General features: G+C 40.4%; 1 protein-coding gene across 1 annotated transcript; it reads left to right on the plus strand.

Annotated features, from left to right (window-relative positions):
• Positions 1–1600: 1600 nt before the first annotated feature.
• Positions 1601–22701, plus strand: LOC116515209 (IgGFc-binding protein-like). Its single transcript, XM_032227116.1, has 12 exons — positions 1601–1650; positions 4510–4563; positions 8620–9822; positions 10512–10711; positions 11726–11864; positions 13613–14214; positions 14983–15547; positions 16831–17426; positions 17915–18485; positions 19533–19732; positions 20619–20999; positions 21930–22701. Exons 2-12 carry the CDS (start codon positions 4512–4514, stop codon positions 22215–22217), a joined length of 4797 nt encoding a protein of 1598 aa, XP_032083007.1. The 5' UTR covers positions 1601–1650; positions 4510–4511; the 3' UTR covers positions 22218–22701.
• Positions 22702–23160: the final 459 nt, after the last annotated feature.

Below are 23160 nucleotides of genomic sequence, written 5' to 3' on the forward strand. Positions count from 1 at the left end.
CCTTGTCCGTTCAGAAACGAAAGCCAAACAGAACGTTCAAAGGAATGTTTTTATCAGTCCCGGATCTTGCTGGCTGCGAGCCCAAAATAAACACAGATAAATGCTCTGGCAAAAGTCCTCACTCATAAACTACTACAAAACAGGATTATATAAATCAAGTCACTTATCCAAATGCTTTTCTCGATGGTTGCACACGAACGGAGAATGTTGACTAGAACAGAAACGGAACGTTGACCTGCAACCAGGGCATGGCACCATCAGTCTTTTATCTGCATGAGGAGATCCTAATGAGCAACAGCTGCTTGTTATCGTCTCCTGTGAGTCCTCAATTGTTCCTTACATGGTCAGCCGTTCTCCTGTGTGCATCCCGAAACAACTCACAGGAGGTTTCTGTGTCAGCCTCTCTCACTGATCCAAGGCTCAGTCATTACCTGGGGACCAACTAGTCTCTCTGAGCCCTGCTCGGAGTCAGAATTCTGTCCAGGGCCCTCCACCTTCTCCAGGTCTGACTCATACAGCCCCTTGCTGTCAGAATCTGATAGCAGCTCCAAAGGCTCCTGCCGAGCCACAACACTACGTAATATCCAAATCTCACAACAGTCACTCGAGCCCTTGTTATCTCTAGGCTGGAATACTGCAATGTGCTCTACATGGGGCTGCCCTTGAAGAGCATCCGGCGACTTCAGCTAGTCCAGAATGCGGCCGCGCGAGTGATCGTGGGCGCACCGCGGTTCGCCCATATAACACCGATCCTCCGTGAGCTGCGCTGGCTACCTGTTGATCTCCGGGTGCACTTCAAGGTCCTACTTACCATCCATAAAGCGCTCCATGGTAGTGGATCTGGCTATTTGAGAGACCGCCTTCTGCCAATTACCTCCCTGCGTCCCATCAGATCGCACAGGGTAGGCCTCCTCCGAATTCCATCCGCCAGTCAGTGCCGACTGGCGACTACGCGGAGGAGAGCCTTCTCAGTTGCAGCTCTGACGCTATGGAACAACCTCCCCGTGGAGATCCCCACCCTCACCACAGTCCAGGCCTTCCGCACGGCACTCAAGATCTGGCTATCCCGTCAGGCCTGGGGATAGGACTTTACTCTCTCCCCACCCGAATGCTGAGTGAATGTTGTGCTTTTATTGTTAATTATTTTTTACTCACATTTTCTTTTATGTCTTGTCTTGCACTCCCCTCCCTCATTATTGTAAGCCGCCCTGAGTCCCCTCAGGGAAAAGGGCAGCCTATAAGTGTTCAATAAAACTCAAAAAACTCAAACTCAAATCTCATTAACTAATGGTTATCTATCATGGTTCAGGTGGTTGAATGATCCAACTCTCTTTTGCAAAGTTGCCTCTTAGATTACTAGCATTTTTATTTCTGATCACATAGTTGGGAAAGAAAGTGCTAAGTGGGTTCACTCAAATTTGTAATTGGATTGCCAAACAAATCAGGCAGTGTGTCATGGTTAGGGCTTCCCCTTTATTTTTCCAAGTAATAACCCCAGTCCTTGGGGTATGACTGATAATTCCACAGAAATTCATTGTCTTTATCTCTGAATCTATAAAAAGGAGAAGGAACACTGATAAAAATAGAAGGAGAAGAATTTTCCCTTCTCTTCTTTCTCTGTCAGACCAAGGCTCATTTCTTCGGTTGAAGGTAAGCAAGATTTTTTTACATTGAGCATTAAGTGACTTCTAAACTGCTCCAGCAAACTAAACAAGAAATGGTACTTGAGTTATCTCAATTAAGCTTCAGGTTTTTCCCCTTATCATTTTGCAATTTTAAACAGTTCCTCTTTGAATCTAGAATTTTAGAAAAAAAATATTGGCAATGAAGAACAGCAGAACTCTTCACCTTATCAAATGAGGTTCTGCTCCAAGTTTTTCACCTATGCATCTATTAAAGTATCTATATAGGAAAGGATGGAGCACTGAATCTGATCAGTTCAGGTTTTAGAAAATGGAAAATTCTATTCCAAAGGATTTGAAGACAAGTTGATGACATAAGTAAACTTTGTCGAAGCATAAAGAAGAACTCATTTCTTTCCACTTTTAACAATGCTGTCAGTCTAAGAAATATAGACTAGTCTAGAGTCATATTTTGAATTTTAAAGTTGTGGGCTGGTGGGAATCCTAACAATGAAGAAGGGTATATGGTAGGTATTTTTCCTGTAGTATATAAACTTCTACATCTGCTTCTTTGAACTGCTTCCATTAGCATCAATGTGTGTCATTCAACAGATTTGTTTGCTTTGTAATGCGCTGTTTTTTTTCTAGGTTTTTAAAATTTTTGTGGGTGTGTGCTTGCATGGGTTCTTGTGCAAATGTTGGGGGTTGAGTTCAGTGTGTGTTTTTCTCTTAACATGTGATTTTCATTCATGAGATCAATCAATATTACAGCTATGTGAAGCTTCTGTTTGAAGGTAATGCAACCAAATTGGCCCTTTGATTTAAATAGATGAACCAAATTGCTGGATCAATTCAATGCTTCAGATCAAATCAAATGCACTCAACTGAGTTCAAAAATTTCATGGACTTTTGTGCATGCCTGACGTACATATTGAATTGATTTATCTCTTGAAACCGAAGCACAAATTTGAATTAGATACTAGCTGTTTTATAACCCCAGAATGAATACTGGATCTGAAAATTCAATACTGTATGCAGTTTGGGAATTACTTTCCAACTTTGCTATTTACGCTATTTAAGCTGATTTGTTTTTATTTTAAAAAAAGCATTTTGAGCCCAATAACATCCATGTATAAGCATCCATGAGGGCTATGATGTCATAACATATTTTGATGAAAAGTCCAATTGTCAAGGATGCCCATGCACTCATCAAAACAGCTATTTTTTGAGAGCACCTGCTACATTTTCTTACATATCAAATATACCCCTGGGTTTTACTTATTTGGCCTTAAAGCACAGTCCTACACATATTTGCTCATAGATTAAAGGGGGCATTTTGTCAGCTTAATGCAGGCAGGAGTAGAGTCTAGAGAGCAATTTTTCCTTACTTCATCCAGCCTTACTCAGATTCAGATTCTCTCAAAAGCCTCATGAGGACTAGTTCCTTAACTAAAGCTGCAACACTGAGGCATTTGCATATATTTATTGGCTCTGACCAAAGTTGGGTCATGCATTTCATCTAGTGTTAGTTATACCAAATAATCACACAAAGATGGGCGGGAACATTTCAAAAAAAACATTTCTGCTCAGAACTAATGCCTTAAAACAAGTGCACCAAATCTCCTCAAAACAGGTATTGTATGCAGTTCATATATTACATCGGCATTTCTGATTGGCTGGTTAAATTTACCTCACCAGCTACCTTATCTTTTGGCAGGCTTTTTAATCCCTGGATTGATTTGCCTAACACCCTCAAGGAGGCGCCTAATAACATACTATATGTAACCCTTTTTCCTTCTAGAAACTTCTAGCCTCCCTTGTGTTGCCCTCCCATTGATACCAGTGTCATCATATTGAACCAAATATTCAAAAAAGAATATTTTTTGAGTTCCTTTAAATATCACTGACTGATTATTGATCTGCCATCAAATTGGTGCCATTTCTTAATGACCATTTTGATTTTCTCTGGTCTTTCACGGGTGTCCCATCGTCAGTATAACTGAGATTATGCACTTTGCTGCTGGTCATCCTTTTCCCTTCCATCTTCCCCAGCAACCCAGGCTCCTCCAGAGAGGTGGATCATTGCATAATGTGCCCCCAACCATCATCATTAATAATAGTTATACTTGGGAGCGATATCTTCAATTTACCCGTGACTCCTGATGAGTGGATTGTCACCAACTGCTTCAGGACTAATATAGAGTTATAACTCCCAGCCAGGGCCACCGAGGGGATTATGAAGGGCTGGAAAAAGACTAATAGCCCCCCCCCCCACACACACACAACCTCCTACACATGGGCACAAAAATCAGTAATGTCATAATTGTACGTTTATTCAAACATACTTGCAAATATATTAAAAAGAGGAACAGGGACTTCTGTAAAAGATAATAAAAACAATAAATGCACATTAGTATATAAACAATAATGAAACAAAATACATAAGCAATTCATTCAATAAAGGTTATGTCAAACAAGGCTGCAAGGTGGTTTTGCTGTGCACACAGAGTATAGAGTATGAAGTATCTATCCAACATTGTTTTTCTTTTAAAAAATTTGGCTTTGTAAAGATTTAAAAACAAATTTTCCTTCATGGACCCCCTTTGGGCTCCATGGGCCCCGGAACAATGTACTGGTTGCACTCCCGTCTCCTCAGGCCTTTTCCCAGCCTCCTGTTTCCTGGCCTGGTGCCTTTTACTGCTACATCAAACTGGCTGTCAATCATGGTTTGACAAACTCATTATCATCATTTCTCCTTTTAATTTCATGCCAGTTATGATGATGTCTGCATGGTGACAGCTGGGCTTTGTTTCCCCAGTGGATCTGGGGGTGCAGGATGTGTCGGTGCAGGGAGAAAAAAAATCCTTAATCTCTTCTCCTTTTGTAGGTATGGCACTGAGAAGACTTCTGCTCCTTTTGGCAGGTTTGGCCCAAATCTGTGGTGAGTAAACTGGACTGTTTGATGTATATTTCTGTTATTTCAAATGCATGGAAGGAATTTTGGGGTGTCTTTGTATTTGCCCGCATATGGAGGGAATGCTGAGCTTGGAACTATTTCTCCTCAAGATGGTTTTAAAGTTACTCTCCCTCGAGCACAGTGATGGTGAACATCTGATGGGGGAAGGCAGAATATTATATTTCCCTAAATGAGAAATAGAGAAATGTCCTCTTAAAATCCAGAAAGGAGACTCAGTCTTCCCACCCACCCCCCGGAAACTGAGGAGGCCACCTTTTTAAAAATGCAGATTTGGTAATCCATTCAAGACAGGACTAAAACCCCAAGGAAGGCAGGATCTACGATTCATTGTGTTTGTTAAACAAGATGGGGAAAAACCCAAGGAAGCCAGCACTTTTAAGTGCATGTTTCTCTATTTCTCATTTAGGGAAATGAAATATTCTGCCTTTTTTAAATACTTCACAAAATATCTCATTCTTCTAGGAGGGGGGATTCCCACATGTGTCAAAAGTGACACATAGTGACATTTTGGGTGACACGCAGTTCACCAACCTCCAACATCTCTTCTCCAAAGCATGCCCCTTTGTCGCTGGGGTTTTAGAGGCTGTGGAGGACATGTGAGAATGGAGGGTGCTCTCACGGGGTCTCCAGAGTCTCTGGGGCTGCAGAGCCTTCGGCAAAGCCACTTCGAGAATGAAGGCCTGGTGAGTCCTGGAGCAGGTTCTGTTAGGCCGCAGAGGCCTCTCCAAAGAGAGAAAACACCACCTAAAGGTAAACAATGTGCTCACCTTTCCCCTCAGGTAAGCTCCTGGGGAGCCCTAAGCAGCGTGGAAAATTGCGCTGTTCCCTAAGGCAGCCTTTTTTGAGGGGTACTAGAGCCAAAGGTGCTTTTAAAAAGCCAACATTCTTGGGTTTTTTTTTTCTCCTTGAAAATTTAACATCCAGATAACTACAAACACCATAAATCTTTCTATTCCGCCACGTTCAGAAGAACGGAAGAAGCTTCTTGGATGAGAAGTGAAATGTTTTCAAGGAAAAAAATTAAGTCCAGTTGCCTTTGGAACACACATTTGGGACAACCATGACCTGGATAATTGAGATGGGGGTCGGGGTGGGGTGGGAAATTGTCTCTTTTGTTTGAGGGAGGCATTTTGACACTGCAGTCTCAAGTTCGACATTTTTCAATTTTTTGACAGGTTTGCCATAAGTCCTCAAGCATTTAAATGCACTTGATCAGGAAAAATTACAACCCCTTCTTATCTATTGGGAAACTATTTGCTGTGGTTCTTTTTGATGGCCAAATGTTGGCTCTGGGTTCCTTCCTCGGTGTTATGGACCTCAATTAAATACCGAGACAGGAAGACCATTTAATTCATAATTTTGGACTATTATTATTATACAATTGTATCACAGCGGCCAGTTGTTTCGCCGGATTTGGCATTGGTTACTAGTCGGGCTCCACCCAGGGGCCTAGGACGTCGTAACGTATTTTTTTCTTAATATGCGTGCAGATCCAAGCAGTGCGGCTTTTTGCATTTGACTAATGGTGATTTTGTCAATTTTTAACTGTTTTAAATGTAATTCCAGTGCTTTTGGAATAGCACCTAGTGGGCCAATTACCACTGCTGGTTTGTGCCATAATCGTTGAATTTCTATTTTTAAGTCCTGGTATTTCGTGATTTTTTCATATTCCTTCTTGTCAACCCTGCTATTACCTGGTATTGCGATGTCTATGATTGTAACCTTATTTTTCTCAACCAGTGTGATGTCTGGTGTATTATGCCCCAGTATTTTGTCTGTTTGTATGCGAAAATCTCACAAGATCTTGACCAACTGATTTTCATTGACTTTTTCAGGCTTATGTTCCCACCAGTTTGTTGCTGTTTTATTATTATAATTTTTGTACAAATTCCAATGGATCATTTGTGCTACTGAATTGTGCCGCAATTTATAATCAGTCTGGACGATTTTTTTACAGCAGCTGAGTATGTGATCAACAGTTTCATAAGGTAAAAAAATCGCGCAGACTGATTATAAATTGCGGCACAATTCAGTAGCACAAATGATCCATTGGAATTTGTGCAAAAATTATAATATTAAAACAGCAACAAACTGGTGGGAACATCAGCCTGAAAAAGTCACCGAAAATCAGATGGTCAAGATCTTGTGGGATTTCCGTATACAAACCGACAAAATACTGGCGCATAATACACCAGACATCACACTGGTTGAGAAAAATAAGGTCACAATCATAGACATCGCAATACCAGGTGATAGCAAGGTCGCCGAGAAGGAACATGAAAAAATTGCAAGATACCAGGACTTAAAAATCAAAATTCAACGACTATGGCACAAACCAGCAGTGATAATTCCAGTGGTAATTGGCACACTGGGTGCTATACCAAAAGCACTGGAATTACATTTAAAACAGTTAAAAATTGACAAAATCACCATCAGTCAAATGCAAAAAGCCGCACTGCTTGGATCTTCACGCATATTACGAAAATACGTTACAACGTCCTAGGCCCCTGGGTGGGGCCCGACTAGTAACCAATGCCAAATCCGGCGAAACAACTGGCCGCTGTGATACAATTGTATAATAATAATAATAATAATAAAAGAGAGAACCTAGAACATAGATTTACATTTCTTTTTATGGTTTGCACAGGAAAGATACTTCAAAGTAAAAGTTGATTGAATTATGAAAAGTCGTCTGTCCAGTTACATCATGAGAAATTAGACATCCAGTAACATGTAAACATAAGGATTTTTTAAAAAAATTATATTCTGAATAAAAGTAAAAAAAACATTTGCAAGGAAAAATGTCAGAATAGGTATATTAGGTAAATATACATTTCAGAGCTTTTCCAAGTTTCAGCAGCTTACTTTTTAGTTGAAGTTTGGGAACAGCAAAAATACAAAAGTACTTTTTTTACAATGTAGCAAATAATTTGGACAGTCCTAGTTTCCTAAATAAAATGCTTTTAGTTAAGGCTTTTAATTAATTACTTACTTACTTACTTACTTACTTACTTACTTACATACATACATACATACGTACATACATACATGAAAAGGACATATGTTCTAGTTGTTCTTGACTTTGGGGGGCGGTGCTCATCTCTGTTTCAAAGCACTGTCAAAAGATGTCTCTCTGTGGTCATGTGGCCTGCATGACTAAATGCTGAAGGTGTACAGAACTCTGTTACCTTCCCTCACAGTGGTTCCTATTTTTCTACTTGCATTTTTATATGCTTTCGAACTGCTAGGTTGCAGAAGCTGGGACAAGTAATGGGAGCTCACTCTGTTACGCGGCACTCGGGATTCAAACTGCCAAACTGTCAAACGTTCTGATCGACAAGCTCAGCGTATTAGCCACTGAACCACTGCATCACATACATACATACATACATACATACATACATACATACATACATACATGCATACATACATACGCATGCACGCGTGCGCACACACGCACAGACACAGTATGGATTACAAATTTTATATCGAGTGGCCCTCATTTTCTATCCAGAATTTTATTAAAAAAATAATAATCCAGGTTTAAATTTGTTGATCCATTTAGAAAGCACAGCATTGTGAAGAGGGATCTGAAGTTTACTTCTTCCTTGTGAGAACTCAGAAAAACTGCTGTCCAACTATGCAGTCCATTCAGACCAAAAATGTATTTTTTTAAAATAATACTTGCTCCTTTAAAGAACCACCAGGATGCTTTAGAGCAGTGGATGAGTGAAAGACTTAATAAATTGTCCCGCAAAAGCAAACCGTTTTTATTATACCAGTTTCCCAAAATAGGCTATGCTCATGTGGTAATTATGATTAAGCTTTACTTCAGCCAAATCTTTATGATCAGTCTTTATCTATCATCCTCAAGTTGTTAGGATCAGTCAGTCATCTGAGGTGGCCACATAGAATTGGTAAGTTTAACAGAGCCAAATCGAAAGAGGAAAGTATCCTAATTTAATACAAAAGTGGGATCTATCCACTCCTACAAGACCTTCTTCTTCTTTTTTTTTTCAGGAACTTGTCATTTAAGTTCCCGGGGAAAGAGTTTTGTTACTGCCTTCATGCAAAATCACAAGTCTGGGCAAGCTACTCAAAAGCTTGAGCTGTACATCTCTGGATATAATTTTGTGACAAATATTACGGTGTCAACAAACAATACAATACTGCACAAAACCATAAATGAAGGAGAAGTCATTTCCATTCCATTACCACAATCCTTAGAAATGGTGGGGAGCAACAAATTTAATAAGGCGGTGCTGATCGAAGCTGACCAAGACATTTCTGTCATCTCCTACAACTACGTGCTTGCTACAAGTGGGGGAACAATCACCTATCCCATCCACCAGCTGGGACAGTTATATTATGTGGTCACTCCCATAGGAAATAGCGCAAAAGAATTTGCTATCATAGCCCATGAGGTTCTCACAAAAGTGACCATCCACCTGAAAGGCACTGTGACATACAAAAGCAAGGTTTATGGCCCTGGGTCCATCTTGATGACTGACCTCAAGGCCTTTGAAGCAATTCAGCTGCAAAGCACAGAAGATTTATCAGGCACCAGGATCGAATCGACTAAACCTGTGGCTGTCTTGAGTGGACATATCTGTGCTAAAAAGTTCACGTCCTGTGATCATGTTGTTGAGCAGCTCCTGCCAATTCAGAGCTGGGGAACCACCTTCATCGTCCCTCCTCTTTCTTTCCAGACAAAATTTGATATTGCGTATATTGTTTCTGCAGAGAACACTTTACTCAAATATCAATCCAGCTCCAAGAACGAATCTCGTACTCTGGTGGCTGGAGAAGTGGTTCAACTTGAGATCCCGGCCTCTCAACCACTTTTTATCTCTGCTGATGCTAGAATCCAAGTTGTGTTTTTTTTCACTGGTGCCGAAAGAGGAGTCCATTCCTATGACCCATTCCTCATGAACATCCCTGCCATAACATGCTATTGCAATTCATACCGCATTTATGGAATGAAGAACTTCACAAATCATGCCATGATTATAGCCAAATCCTCAGAATCTGGTAGGATCACAATGGAAGGCAGGACGATCCGGTGGACACAGATCCCAGGGACCAAATATTCATGGGCTGAAGAAGATGTGGAGATAACAGATCGTGCCCTGTCAGTGGAACACGAAAACTCTTCATTTGGACTTTTTGTCTTTGGAGTTGTTCACAATGATGGCTACGGCACTGCTGCTCTTTGTTCTTCGGGTAAGTATCTTCATGAATTGATGAAGATATTTACATTGTTATTAGATTTGAATGGACACACAGGTTGTTCATCTTTATCAGGGATCACTTTGGGGTCTATAATTCCGCCTGCAAGTTTCTCTTCTCAAAGATCCCTCTCACCCATTCCACCCCTTCTCTCTGGCTATTGTGAGAAGGCAGGGACCATTGCTTCACCTGAATACTCTGATCCCATTCCCCCCAGTTCCTGAAGTAATGAAAATTCTTTAACTTTTAGTCTACTAAAAAAGTGCATGAGATAAATCACTAAAGACTCTCCTCTTGCCATTCATATGAAGTACATTACACTATGTGGGGTTTCTTGCTGATAACTGGAATGACTGATTGGAAAGTGTGAGGTTGTTTCCAACCATAAATCAACTCAGCTTTTAAAGCCAGTTCAGCTCATAGGTCCAGAGCTGCTCCTAAGGCTGGACAAAGCTCATGTCTGCTGACATTGAAAACTGATATTGAAATCTCAGTGTAAAAAAACACTTCATAATAAAAATATAAAGTGTGTCTCAGATCCTTAAAGGGAATCCTATGGCGCATCTGAGCAGTACATTCAATGGGTAGCTACGTCCACTTCATTCCACTTTCCTCTGCCTTGAGTAACACCCAAGAAATGTCAACTAATATGTACAGTATCAATATTTATTTTTCCAATGTAGTTCCAAGCTGCCCAGTCAATAGCCACTACCGGGTCTGTGCCAACCTGTGCCCCACTAGTTGTGCCAAAATCAATAACCCTGATCCATGCCCGGACACCTGTGCAAAAGGATGCCAGTGCGATGCTGGTTTCTTCTTTGATGGCCTTTCCTGTGTTTCTGTGGAAACCTGTGGCTGTTCCCAAGATGGACACGACTATAAGGTTAGCAAATATATAGATAGTCTTCACCTTACAAACACAATTTCTGCTGCTCAGTGATGACAGTTGTTATGGGACTTGTGCCTATTTTGCAACCTGTTTCGCCACATTGGTTAAGTGAAGCATGGCATCACTAGGAAAATTTGGCTTCCCCCATTGACTTTCTTTGTCAGCTGCCAGCTGGGAAGGTTACAAATGATAATCAAGGGAGAATGCTTCTTTTATACCAGTTGTTAAGGGCAGAAATTTTGATCATGTGACCATGGGGATGCCGCAATTATGAATATGCTGCAACGGTCATAAGTTTGAAAACAGGTCTGGAGTCCCTTTTTTTCTAATGCTGTTGTATGTTTGAATAATCACTAAGCAAATGGTTTTAAGTCGAGGACTACATTCAGGCTACATTCATCCTACACAAGAGATATATGTGCATGTATGTGAAAACCTATGGTTTTTCATGCTCAATTTTCTGATTTTTCTTAGTGATGAACTAAAAAAAACAGTCTGTTCACAAGTTCAGTTTGTTCTTTCAGAAAAAGAAGTATTTTCAGTATTATGTTATATGGCTGAGGTTTTAAAGCATTCAGAGTAGCTTAAAACCAGAAATGGTTATGTCAAATTCTGAAGAAGTATCTAAAGTATTATTTTCTTCATATACGTAGCTACTGGTGATTATTTCCCTGAATATTTCTTCTAAATTGACAGCATCTAAAGGAATTTATTGGGAAATTAGAAAATCAGACACATTTTTTTTCTGTTATGACATTTCGCAAAAACGTCACCTTTTTAAAAGCTAAAAGAACTCAAAGAAAATAATAATAAGAAAATAAGGGAGGAATATCTGCTGCCACCTAGAATTGAACTCAGAGCCTCCTGACTGTGAGGCAAGAACTCCACCTCTAGGCCACCATGCCATTCAATAAATTCACATAAATAATATAATTAAATAAAATTTATATCCCAAAGTCTATATATGTCTATATTGTAATTCTGAAAATCTCTGTTTCTTCCTACCAGCCCCATGAGACTGTTCTGCTGAATACCTGCCAGGAAAAATGTACTTGTGTCCCTGGTAAAGGACTCCTATGTGAGGCTCATTCTTGTGCTGCTGATGAAACCTGCCGCCTTCAAGAAGGAGTCCTGACCTGTGTTAAGGGTAAGTATTCATTCCTTTATGTTCACTGGCTAAGTATCCTCGGTGAAAGACAGTTGTAGCTTGAGGACTATAGCCCAAGACAGTGTGGACTTCAACTCCCAGAATTCCTCAGTCAGCTAGTTCAGAACGGTGGCTGAAAGTAATACAAACACTCTCTTGCTCTCTCTCTCTTTCACTTTCTCCCCCTTCCTACATCTCCTTTATCCGTTCATCTTAGTATTGCCATTTGCTGAGAAACTTGGCATGACAGATTGCAAGATGTAAAGGTGTATCCCTCCATTATATATAACATGAAATGTGTACTTTGAAAATAGCAGGATTGCATTCTTTGTCATCCAGAGCATATTTTGGTGTGGGTAACCTTGGCTAAGGGAGTCAGTGGAAATTTCGTCTGAGCAAAAGCACTAAGATGCAAGTAAGTGAAGCTCAGAGGGGGGAGACAAAAGAGTGATGTAAATAAGAGATCCAGAAGGGGAGATGATGCAGCACGAAATATAAAGCAAGCGAGATCCTTGTAAAACAGCAGAGCCCAAAACCAAACAGCATCAACATCGATGCAGATTGCAGATAATATGGTCATCCCATTTTGCTTACAAATGCATTCATTGTGGGCAAGATTTCTTTTTCCTGTATGGTATGGATCCTCTTTCCATGATTAAATCTCATGAAATGTACATGGGAGTAAATTTTGACTTGCTCGGACTGCAAGTCCGGACATTTCACTGAAAAATAAACTGACAATAAATCAAATGTTTATAAGCAAGATTAAATGTGAAATTGATTTGCATTTCTCTTGAATTTGAATATTTGCTTATTTTGACTTAAATGCTGCTCTAATCACTGAGTTGCTTCCAAAACAGAAATAAAATAAAAAACCAAATCCAACAATATAACAGAATCTAACGGTAGAAACAAAGTCGTAAGCCAAAGTCCAAATGATCCATGGTTTCATTATTTCCCTACCAATCCACCCAAACATAAAGTATGAAGGAATACGTCTAAAACTTTAGGAATAGAAAAAAGAAATGTTACATGTTAGGCTTGTTTTTTTCTTCCATGGTTCCCTGTACTCTGTAAATAATGTTTTATTAACTGGCAAATAAGAGATAGGGGAGTAAATGGAAAGTACTAACTTTTTCTCCTCTTGCTATGTGGGTAAGACAATGTTTCTCAACTTTGGCGGTTTGAAGATGTGTGGACTTGGCTTGCTGGGGGATTCTGGGAGTTGAAGTCCACACATCTTCAAACTGCCAAGGTTAAGAAACATTGAGTGTAAAAGTATTTTTCTTCCTTCCACCCATTCCTGTATTACTTTTCCACTGCTTATTCATCATTTTTCAGTAATTAAGCTGAGTAGCATCTTATCCAACCAACCAATTTTATTACAAGGTGTTGGCTTTTGTGGCTCTTTGCATCTGATGAAGGGTGTGCAGCTCACAAAGGCTTCTGCCTTTTAATAAAATAGGTTCCTTCTGATTTTTTTCCCTCTCATAAACTAACACAACTCTCCTCCCACAATGCAGAGTTTCCTGAATAAAGATGCTTTCCTCTCTTCCCAAAGCTTTAAAATGACTTTCTTTTGCCTTCTCTTTCAAAATCCCACAAGGAAAGCCTGCTGCTCCTTTGATTATCCAGAACCAATATGAATCTTTTTCTTCTTTTGCATTAGACACACGGGGTGTTTTCTCAGTAATGAAGTGCATGTCAATAGTCACTAATCTTGTTTTAACCATGGTTTTGTAAAATAGTCCCAATATCCTGCCCTGAGAACAGCCACTATGAAGCCTGTGGAAATGCCTGTCCAGCCACCTGCTCTGACCGTTCTGCTCCCAGCACCTGTAACAACACCTGTGCGCAAATCTGCCAGTGTGACGAAGGCTTTGTCCGCAGCGGTGAGAAGTGCGTTCCGGTAGACACCTGCAATTGCATTTACCAAGGCGTGACCTATAAGGCAGGGGAAGAGTTCTGGGGAGATGAAGACTGCCAGAGTCATTGCAAGTGTGATGCCAAATTAGGCAAGGCTGTATGCCGAAAGTCTTCTTGCAAGGGCAAGAGAAAATGCAGCGTGGTCAATGGTGTCCGGGGATGCCATGCTGTCAGTTACAAGACCTGCACAGGAACCGGAGACCCTCACTATACAACCTTTGATGGGAAGAAATACGATTTCATGGGAACCTGCATTTACCAAATGGCCGGGCTCTGCTCCCAGGATCCTTCTCTGACCCCGTTTTTGGTCACCGTGGAGAATAACCACCGAGGCAAGAAGGCAGTGTCCTTCACCAAAGTGGTGACCCTGGAAATCTACAACTTTACCATCAGTATGAGCCAAGAGTTTCCCAAAAAGATCCAGGTATGTAAACTAATCCAAGGGGGTGTTCAAATGTCCTATTAATAAACAAAAAAAAGGGTCATTGCAAGTTTCAGGTTCTCAGGCATAAGAGCTTCATAGATGTAAAGTTCTCAATGTTTCTTAGTTCTTGTATGGAGGTTTAGCTACGATTCAAACCAGGATGGGATTATAGTTGCAGATTTAAGGGGTCAGATATATGGGACTTGCACAGGCCAAAATGTTATCATGCTTAATTTAATGCCCCCAATATAAATGGATTTCCCACGAAATCCTTTTCAAGACTTATTAGTCTCACACAAGAATTTTCATGAGAAAAGCAAAATTGCATATGCTTTCATGGAACAACCCCAAAAACTCAGTCTAAAAAGATTGCTGGCTTCTGGTTTAGGGAGGTGATACTATATATATATATATATATAGTAAGAAAATAAGGGAGGAATATCTGCTAAATTATTACTAAATTATTTTAGTTATCAAGCTAGTGTTTTAATTGTTTTGTGTAATTTTTACAACTTATTTTATTTGTTATATTGTTTCATCTTCTAGGGCCAAATTTAAATTACATCTTTTCCATTTGGTTTTTTTTTCTATGTCTAAATTTATTGTTATTAAATAGTGATAGATTTCTTACTTTGCTTATTTGTCAAATAGCCCATGGAGTGGAATAGAGGAGATGATGAGTCTGAAATCTAGTAAGACCAAATCTATTCTTTAATTTGAAATAATTCTTAGTGCCTTGACTATTTTTTTTTCTATATTTTAATTCAGGTCAATGGCATCTTTGTGGAACTGCCCTTCTCCTATGAAAATAAACTGAGCATCTACCAGAGTGGAGTTCACGGCTTCATCAAGACAGACTTTGATCTGCGTGTCAGCTTTAACTGGTACAGCTATGCCAGGGTCATCGTTCCCGACTCTTATGCCAATGCACTCTGTGGCCTATGTGGTAATGCCAATGAAGATAAAACTGATGACTTTCTCATGAAAGATGGAACCCAAGCAGAGGATGAAATTCAATTTGCAAACAGCTGGAAGGTGAAAGATATTCCTGGCTGCTCTTCTGGATGCACCAAAAATTGCCCAGTGTGCAGTGATGCTGATAAACAAACCTACCAAGGTCCATCCTACTGTGGGATTCTTACAAGAAAGAGTGGGCCTTTCAGGCAATGCCATGATGCCATTGATCCTCAGTCCTATCTTGATGATTGTGTCTATGATACCTGCGCATATCAAGGTCACCATGAGGCCCTCTGTATTGCTATCAGCTCCTACGTGACAGCATGTCAAGCTCAAGGCATCCAAGTTGAGGAGTGGAGATCACCATCCTTCTGCAGTAAGTCTTCTCTCCTGCATTCAAAGTTTGGTCAGCATAAGAGATGAAAGAGAGCCTAAATCCAGTAATAGAAATGGGAGAGTCATTTGATGAAGAGCCCCATTTATATCACAGTAGCCTTTCTCAACTTGGTGCCCCCCAGATGTGTTTGAAGCTCGACACGTCTGAAATGGTGGCAAGTTCAGCAAGGTAATGTTCCAATGGTCTGCGGATCTACGATCTGTGATAAACTGAAATCACCAGCCTGAATTAGAAATAGGAAAGAAATATTAAAATAAGAGCAATCCTTCCCCCAAATATATTAAGCATCAGAGTGGTTGTGAATTAACCATGAAACCTGTATGCAATTTTACAGAACAGAAAACATTTATATTTAACAGTTTAAACCCAATATTAATCCTCCCACCCTATTTTTTTCTGTAATTACTGTAATAATAATTCTGTAATATACAGTATCTTGAACTCTGACCTGTTGTTCATGGATTTATTGCTTCAGTTCAATGCCTTAAGGATTTTTTAAAAAATGGATGCAACTATAGTTACTGTGGTTGTAATAAATATTGATTTCCTATAGCAAATTAATGGGACATAGGTGGAACAACTTTAGTTTAGATTCAACCCTTATACAGAAGTATTAAATGGCTAGTATCAGAACCACTCTATCAACATAAAATACCTTGTCTTGTCCAATAAAAGTTTCTCTTTCCCTTTGGCTCTACCCTTTCAACAAATTCATTCCGAGGAATACATTTGCTTTAATATTCACAGACATTTTCCTGCATACTCCTCTTCATAGGTACCTACTTTTGGCTGACTTTTCCTAGTGTGTACATTTTCTGAATAAAATATTTCATGGGAAGAGGTCACACTGCCTCAGTGTTGTAAAAGCTGGAATTTCAAGCCAGCATCGCCAATGGATGTGTAGTTTAACCACATTTGAGAATGCAAGGATGAAGAATAAGAGTGTTGGAAGGGACATTGGATTCTTCTAGTCCAACCCTTTGCACAAACACAACACCCTATAATATTCTAGACAAGTAGCTGTCTAGTCTCTTCTTAAAAACCTCCAGTGCTGGAGCATCTACAACTACTGAAGGCAGGCCGTTCCACTGATTAATTGTTCTCACTGTTAGAAAATTTCTCCTTAGTTCTACATTGATTCTCTCCTTGAATAGTTTCAATCCATTGTTTGCTATCTTGCCTTCTAGTGCTTTGGAAAACAGGTTAACCCCTCTTCTTTGTGATAATTTGATAAGAAATATTCTCTTTATTCTGTTCTTCAGGTATGTCTTGCCCACCTAACACCCACTATGAGCTCTGTGGTAGTGGTTGTCCAGCCACATGCAAGAGCCTCATCTCACCGCAGAAGTGTGATGTTCCATGCCTGGAAGGATGTTTTTGTGACTCTGGATTTATCCGCAGTGGGGATCAGTGTGTTTCAAAAGCAAACTGTGGCTGTTTTGACCAAGGCCGATACTACAAACTAGGAGAAGAGTTTTATCCCACCACTTCCTGTGAGAAAAAGTGCATCTGCAAGGATAACGCAACCATAGAATGTCAAAAGTTCTCTTGTGGAGAAAATGAGGTTTGCAAGATTGTAAAGGGCGTTCAAGGCTGCCATCCCTTAGGCTATGGAAAGGCCATTGTATTGGGTGACCCTCATTTAATTTCCTTTGATGGAAGGCATTTTGAACTCTACGGCTCCTGTACTTACACCATAGCTCAAGTCTGCCAGCACAATCCTCAGCTCCAGAATTTCACTCTGTGGGTAGAGAATGAGAAGCTTGGTGATGGTCCTTTAATTCTAATCCGGAATCTGAAGCTCTTAATTCATGGTTCCACAATCACCCTTCAGAGGGGACTAAAGTGGCAGGCTACGGTAGGTGAAAGAGCTTATCACTAGGAAGTTTATTTTATGGGTTTTTATTATCATATTTGGGGAAAAGGCTTTGAATCCTAGAGCCAGCAAACTTTTTGAAGAATAGGGGCTACACCCCCACACAGACATTTTATTTGGTCTTTGTATAACTGCAGATAACATGGAAATATTGCAGGGATGGTTCCCAAATGACTGGAAGCAGAAATCTCTGTCTTTTTCTTTGAATAAAACAGGTGCATTAAATTTATTAGGGGTTTAATGCAGCACAATCAAGCAGAAAAACTCAGTTTTACATTCAGCAGTGACATTGCTTCTTAATCTCAGAAGACTCAGGATTTCAAAAAAAGGGGGAGGGAGATTTGGGAGTTAAATGCATGCTTTCTATTTCTGATGATTTTCCTAATGCAAAAGCAATGTGAAATGAGCATTAAATTCTATGCATGTAAAACCAGAAACCTATCCCCAATTTTTATTCTTTGTTGGTACAGGTGGATGGACAGTTGTATACCCTGCCAATGAATGCAGCTGATGGGAAATTCTGGATCACCCAAGAAGGGAACACCATCATTATCTCTACCAGCTTTGGCCTCACAGTCCTATATGCTACTTCTTCATATATTGAGGTTTCTGTGCCCAGTACTTACGTAGATCGTATGTGTGGCCTAGCTGGAAACTTCAATGGGGATCCAAAGGATGACTTCATGCTACCTAATGGAAAACTCACTGAAAATGTGGAAGAATTTGTGGCTTCTTGGAAGGTTCCAGTGAATGGTGTAATTTGTTCTGATGGCTGTGGGGACAGATGTCCAGTCTGCAACGAAGCCCAGAAAACAAAATATGAAGCTGAGAACTTCTGTGGAATGATCCCATCCAAGACAGGTCCATTCATAGGCTGCCATTCACTGGTGGACCCTGTAGAATATTTTGAACACTGTTTGAATGAGGCCTGCACAAGCAATGAGGTTCAAGAGTCCCTTTGTCGAAGTCTTCAAGCCTATGTAGCTGCTTGCCAGGCATCTGGTGGCAACATTAGAGCCTGGAGAAGCTCTTCCTTCTGCCGTAAGTTTGTAGGAAGTTACTTTCCATAAATAGCCAACTCTCAGCCTCAAATGTCTTCGTCTATCTTCCTGTGCCTTGCCTTACTATTCTTATTCATGGCTGAGTCTATCCAGTTCACAACCATTTAAATCCTAACATCCTCTAGTGCTTAACCAACCATGGATGCATCCTGATTCAAAGAGATTCCAGAGTTGTTTAGGCAATTACTGTGTTTCCCCAAAAATAACACCTATCCCAAAAATAAGCCCTACCATGGTTTTTGCTTGTGTGCACAATATAAGCCCTATCCCCAAAACAAGGCCTTCTTAAGCATCTGCACAACTGCCCAGCTGCCCATTCCATCTGGTTGCTTGTGGTGTCCTGGCCGCAAGACCTCCTGCCCTGCCACGATGAAGCAGAAGAAGTGGGCCTCCCATGTACTCTTCAAGTACATGGACAAAGAAAGAAGTCATTTCCCTCAAAGTGAGACCTAGTTTAGGTTCAGGTTTAGGTTTATTGACATTTGTATGCCGCCCACTCCCTGGGGACTCTGGGCGGCTTACAGACAAGACAAAGGGACATATATAAAAATAAAAATACAATTTTTAAAATTACACATCATGCATACTACTTAGAGTGGGGCTGGATACTATTCAACAGCCCCAGACCTGCCTTGGTTCTTATTTTGGAGCCCAAAGGAAATTAAGACTGGGTCTTATTTTTGAAAAAACGGGTACTTGTTCCATGAATCCTTAACTTTATTGCCTATGCTTATAATCTCTCAATATTTTACTCAGGTTCTTTGTTATGTCATTCATGCCAAAGTGAAGGAGGATGGAAGAGGAATAATTTGTGGGCCTAATTGTTTTGGTTAGGTTCTTAGGCTCCAGGAAGACAAGATGCCTCTCTAGATTGTACTCTTCTCCCCTGGAAGATGTGATTGTTAGTCCTTAGTTGGTCCCACTAGTCCTTAGTGTTTCTCAACTTGGGCAATTTTAGGATATGTGGACTTCACTTCTGGGAATTCCCTAGCCATTTTAATCTATTTGCTTCTTCTGCTTTGCACAGCTCTCACCTGTCCGGCCCACAGCCACTATGAGCCATGTACCAGAACTTGTGATTCCACCTGCGCCGCCTTGTCTAGTCCAAGTCAGTGTTCAGAGAACTGCTTTGAAGGCTGTCAGTGTGATGAGGACTATGTCTTTGATGGATCTCAATGTGTAACCATGAAGCAATGTGGCTGCACTTATCGCGGAGCCTACCTCAAGGTAATTTCTCTCTCCCTTGATGTGGCTGAGAGCAGAAAGGGACAATTTCTCATGGGATGGAGACTAGGAGTGATTTCCTTTTTTTTTTTTAACAATGTTCCCCTACTGTTGACAATATACTTGAAGATTGCTTTTTTATCATCCCATAGATCCATCTTATCTTACAACGGTCCTACTTCTTCTTCCCTCCCTCCCTCTTTCCTTCCCTCGTTTCTTCTCTCCTACTCCCCTTCCTTCTCTCCCTCCTTCCCCTTCCCTCCTTCCCTCCTTCCTTCCTTCCCTCCTTTCTTTTCTCCTTCTCTCCTTCCTTTCCCCCTTCCTTTCCTCCTTCCTTCCCCCTTCCTTCTCTCCTACATTCCCTCCTTCCTTCCCTCCTTTCTTCTCTCCTTCCTTCCCTCCTTCCTTCCCTCCTTTCTTCTCTCCTTCTCGCCTTCCTTCCCTCCTTCCTTCCCTCCTTGCTTCCCTCCCTAGGAGTGATTCCTGACAGACTATAGACTTACAACAGTTCATTTAGTGACCATTTAAAGTTACAACGACACTGAAAAAAGTGACTTTATTTCTATCTGTCAAAGTTATGACCTTTGCACCATCCCCATGGTCATGTGATCAAGACTCAGATGTTTGGCAACTGATTCATATTTATGACGGTTGCAGTGTCCTGAGGTCACACAATCACTTTTTGCAACGTTTTGACAAGCCAAGTCAATGGGCAAGCCAGATCCACTTAACAACCAGATTACTAACTTAACAACTTCAGTGATTCACTTAACAACTGTGACAAAATATGTCATAAAATGGGGCAAAACTCAAAAATTGGAAGAACGGAGGGTGGGAGGGAATTCTTTTCTTTCCTTATTGTAACTGACTCTGGGACTTTGCTCAACAGATTGGCGAGCACATTTACTCGAAAGGCTGCACAAAAAAATGCACCTGCCAGTCAGCAGGCCACCTCCAGTGCAACGAAAGCAGCTGCCAGCTTGGAGAGACCTGTGCCCTTCGGGAAGGAGTGCATGGCTGCGTGACGCTGGAAACTCAATGCCAACTCACTGCCCAAGCACATTTCACTTCTTTCAATGGTGCCACGGGGAGATATTCCTGCAGTGGAGTCTACGAAATAGCTTCTCTTTGTGACCAGAACTCTGCCTCCTGGTTCAGGCTGTTAGTGAGCGTTGGAAAAGTGTATACGAAGGAGATGGTTGTTGGAAAATCTGTCTTCTTTTACTTTCGAGGTGGCTTCATTCAGATAAAAAACCGAGAAAGGTTTTGGGTAAGTGAAAATCAAGAGCAAATCAAGAAGTTATGGAAGACTTAGTAGCCTTCAACATACATTCTTCAAAGTCTCTCCCCCCCATCTCCACCCCACCCCTAGAAGAGTCCTTCATAAATTCTGGCTAGAGAATGCAGATGGGACAATTCATACTCTACCCTTAATCAGCTTTACATATTTAAACAATAATGTTCCCTTTTAAATTTGGTAGTAGTAACTGAATAAAAGATAGTCTCCTTTGAGTCAAGCTAGATTCTAGTTGAATTAATGGACACTCCTCTGTTATACAGAAAATTTTGCCACTGCCATGTTCAGGAATGCTCTTTGATATTTCAGTAAAGGGGCAGTTGAAACATTTTATTATAGAATAAAATACAAAGACACAAAACAAATAGTAGGACTGTGGGGAGGAGAAGGTGAAAGAAAAATGAGGAGGGGAGAGAGAAAAAAAATTGACTTCCGACTCCCTCTGTTGCAGTAGAATACGGCATTAAACCTCAACTTTTTATGTTTCCATAATATTAGAAACTAGCCATTTCTATAACGATTAATCAATCTAATCAGTAAAACCCCAAATCAAAGTTTCATGTTTTTCCAACTCAAGGAAACCCCTTTCAATTACTAACCAAGTTTCCATTGCTTACCTTCCAAATCTAGACAATAATAGTCAGGAGCAGGTATAAATGAGTGAGTTGACACCTGATGAAAAAAGTATGCAGATGTTTTTGCAAAAAATGGGGTGATACCTAATATCTTTTTTTCTTTCTACGCAGCTGTTGTCTGCAAGACATCTGATCTCTTGCAAAAGATTTTGTAATTAAGCTGAGGACTATTTGAGTAGATTCAAAGGAAGAAAACAAACATTTAAAAATTGATGCGGGGATGTTTTCAGGTTGCTAACTGTTTTCCTACCTCAATCATGTTTTCCAGGTAAACGGTCAGAATATAAAGCTGCCATATGAGAACAGCCCTGTGTCCATGAGGAAAATTGAAGATAAAATTGTTATTGACCATGATTCTGAAGTGCAAGTTTATCTCCATCCTGATGGGATGGTGACAATGGCAGCCAAGGAGAGCCTCAGAGGGAAGCTGTGTGCCGCCTGTGGAAACTTCAACAAGGACCATTTGGATGACTTGAAGCTGGCCAGTGGAGAGAGAACAAATAATTTTGATGAAGTACTCAAGTCCTGGGAGGCGGAAGATTTTCTTGAAAATTGATTCTAGACTGTTCCATCTTTACTTGCGATCTGATGTAACAAACTACAGCAAAGCACAAGGGAAGCCCAACATTTTGTCTAGCGTATGGTCAAATACTTGTTTAGGAAAAACCGCATTCTTGATATCGCAGAGTTTCATCTTCTCTGATCTAGGTATATCAGACCAGGAAATCACAAGAAAGCTGAAACCACTATTATTGAGAATGGCTATAGTAGTAGAATCTTGCAAACCTGACTCTGTTCTACATCCTCCCTATACTCCAGAGAATTAGAGAGACGTCTGCCTGAGATACTTTAGAATATAATCTTCCTGCTCAGGACTTCATCTCCTTTTCCGTAGATTAACAATTCCATATATCTCTGTCAAGATTATCTTCTTTGCTCTCCACATCATGCGCCTTAGCTCCAAGAATGCATTTGTTTATGGTTGAATATATTGTGCAAATACAGAAAATGAAATAATCCAGTAAAGAAGTTAAATGTTTTATGCGAACTCCGTTATCATTATGGCTGGAATGTGCCAGAGAACAAACTACCCGACTGCATTTTTAAGCTTAGCCTACGGACATAGTGAAGTCGAACCAAGTTATACTCACTTCTACATCCAGCAAAGATTGGTAGGGAAGCATTACTCACCACACTAGATAATCATAAAGTAGTTTAGGCAATTGCAGGGCTGACTGCAAATCGCTCATAAGCTTTGTCCTCTCCTATGTTCCTCCCACTCAGTTTCGACCTAAAATGGCAACTTTCCTTTTGTTTAATATTTAAAACCGCTTGCTTGTGCAGCACACAACACTCACGAAATATTACAGTAACACTGGGCACTAATTCATTCAGAGATTTAACTGATGTAAATGTGAAGGAGAAACAACTAAGATATTGTTTCCATTTCAAAATGTCATAAAGTTGGTGTCAGCATTCCAAGTATCATGCAGAATTAA

This window comes from Thamnophis elegans, chromosome 12 (genome assembly GCF_009769535.1).
Source record: "Thamnophis elegans isolate rThaEle1 chromosome 12, rThaEle1.pri, whole genome shotgun sequence".
In the NCBI taxonomy this organism is placed as follows: domain Eukaryota; kingdom Metazoa; phylum Chordata; class Lepidosauria; order Squamata; family Colubridae; genus Thamnophis; species Thamnophis elegans.

Excerpts from the sequence above, each read along its gene's own strand:
- LOC116515209 (XM_032227116.1), top strand. The coding sequence starts at position 4,512 with ATGGCACTGAGAAGACTTCTGCTCCTTTTGGCAGGTTTGGCCCAAATC. Across the intron at positions 10,712-11,725 it reads AAGATGGACACGACTATAAG|CCCCATGAGACTGTTCTGCT; the intron begins GTTAGCAAATAT and ends TCTTCCTACCAG. Across the intron at positions 21,000-21,929 it reads AAAACCGAGAAAGGTTTTGG|GTAAACGGTCAGAATATAAA; the intron begins GTAAGTGAAAAT and ends CATGTTTTCCAG.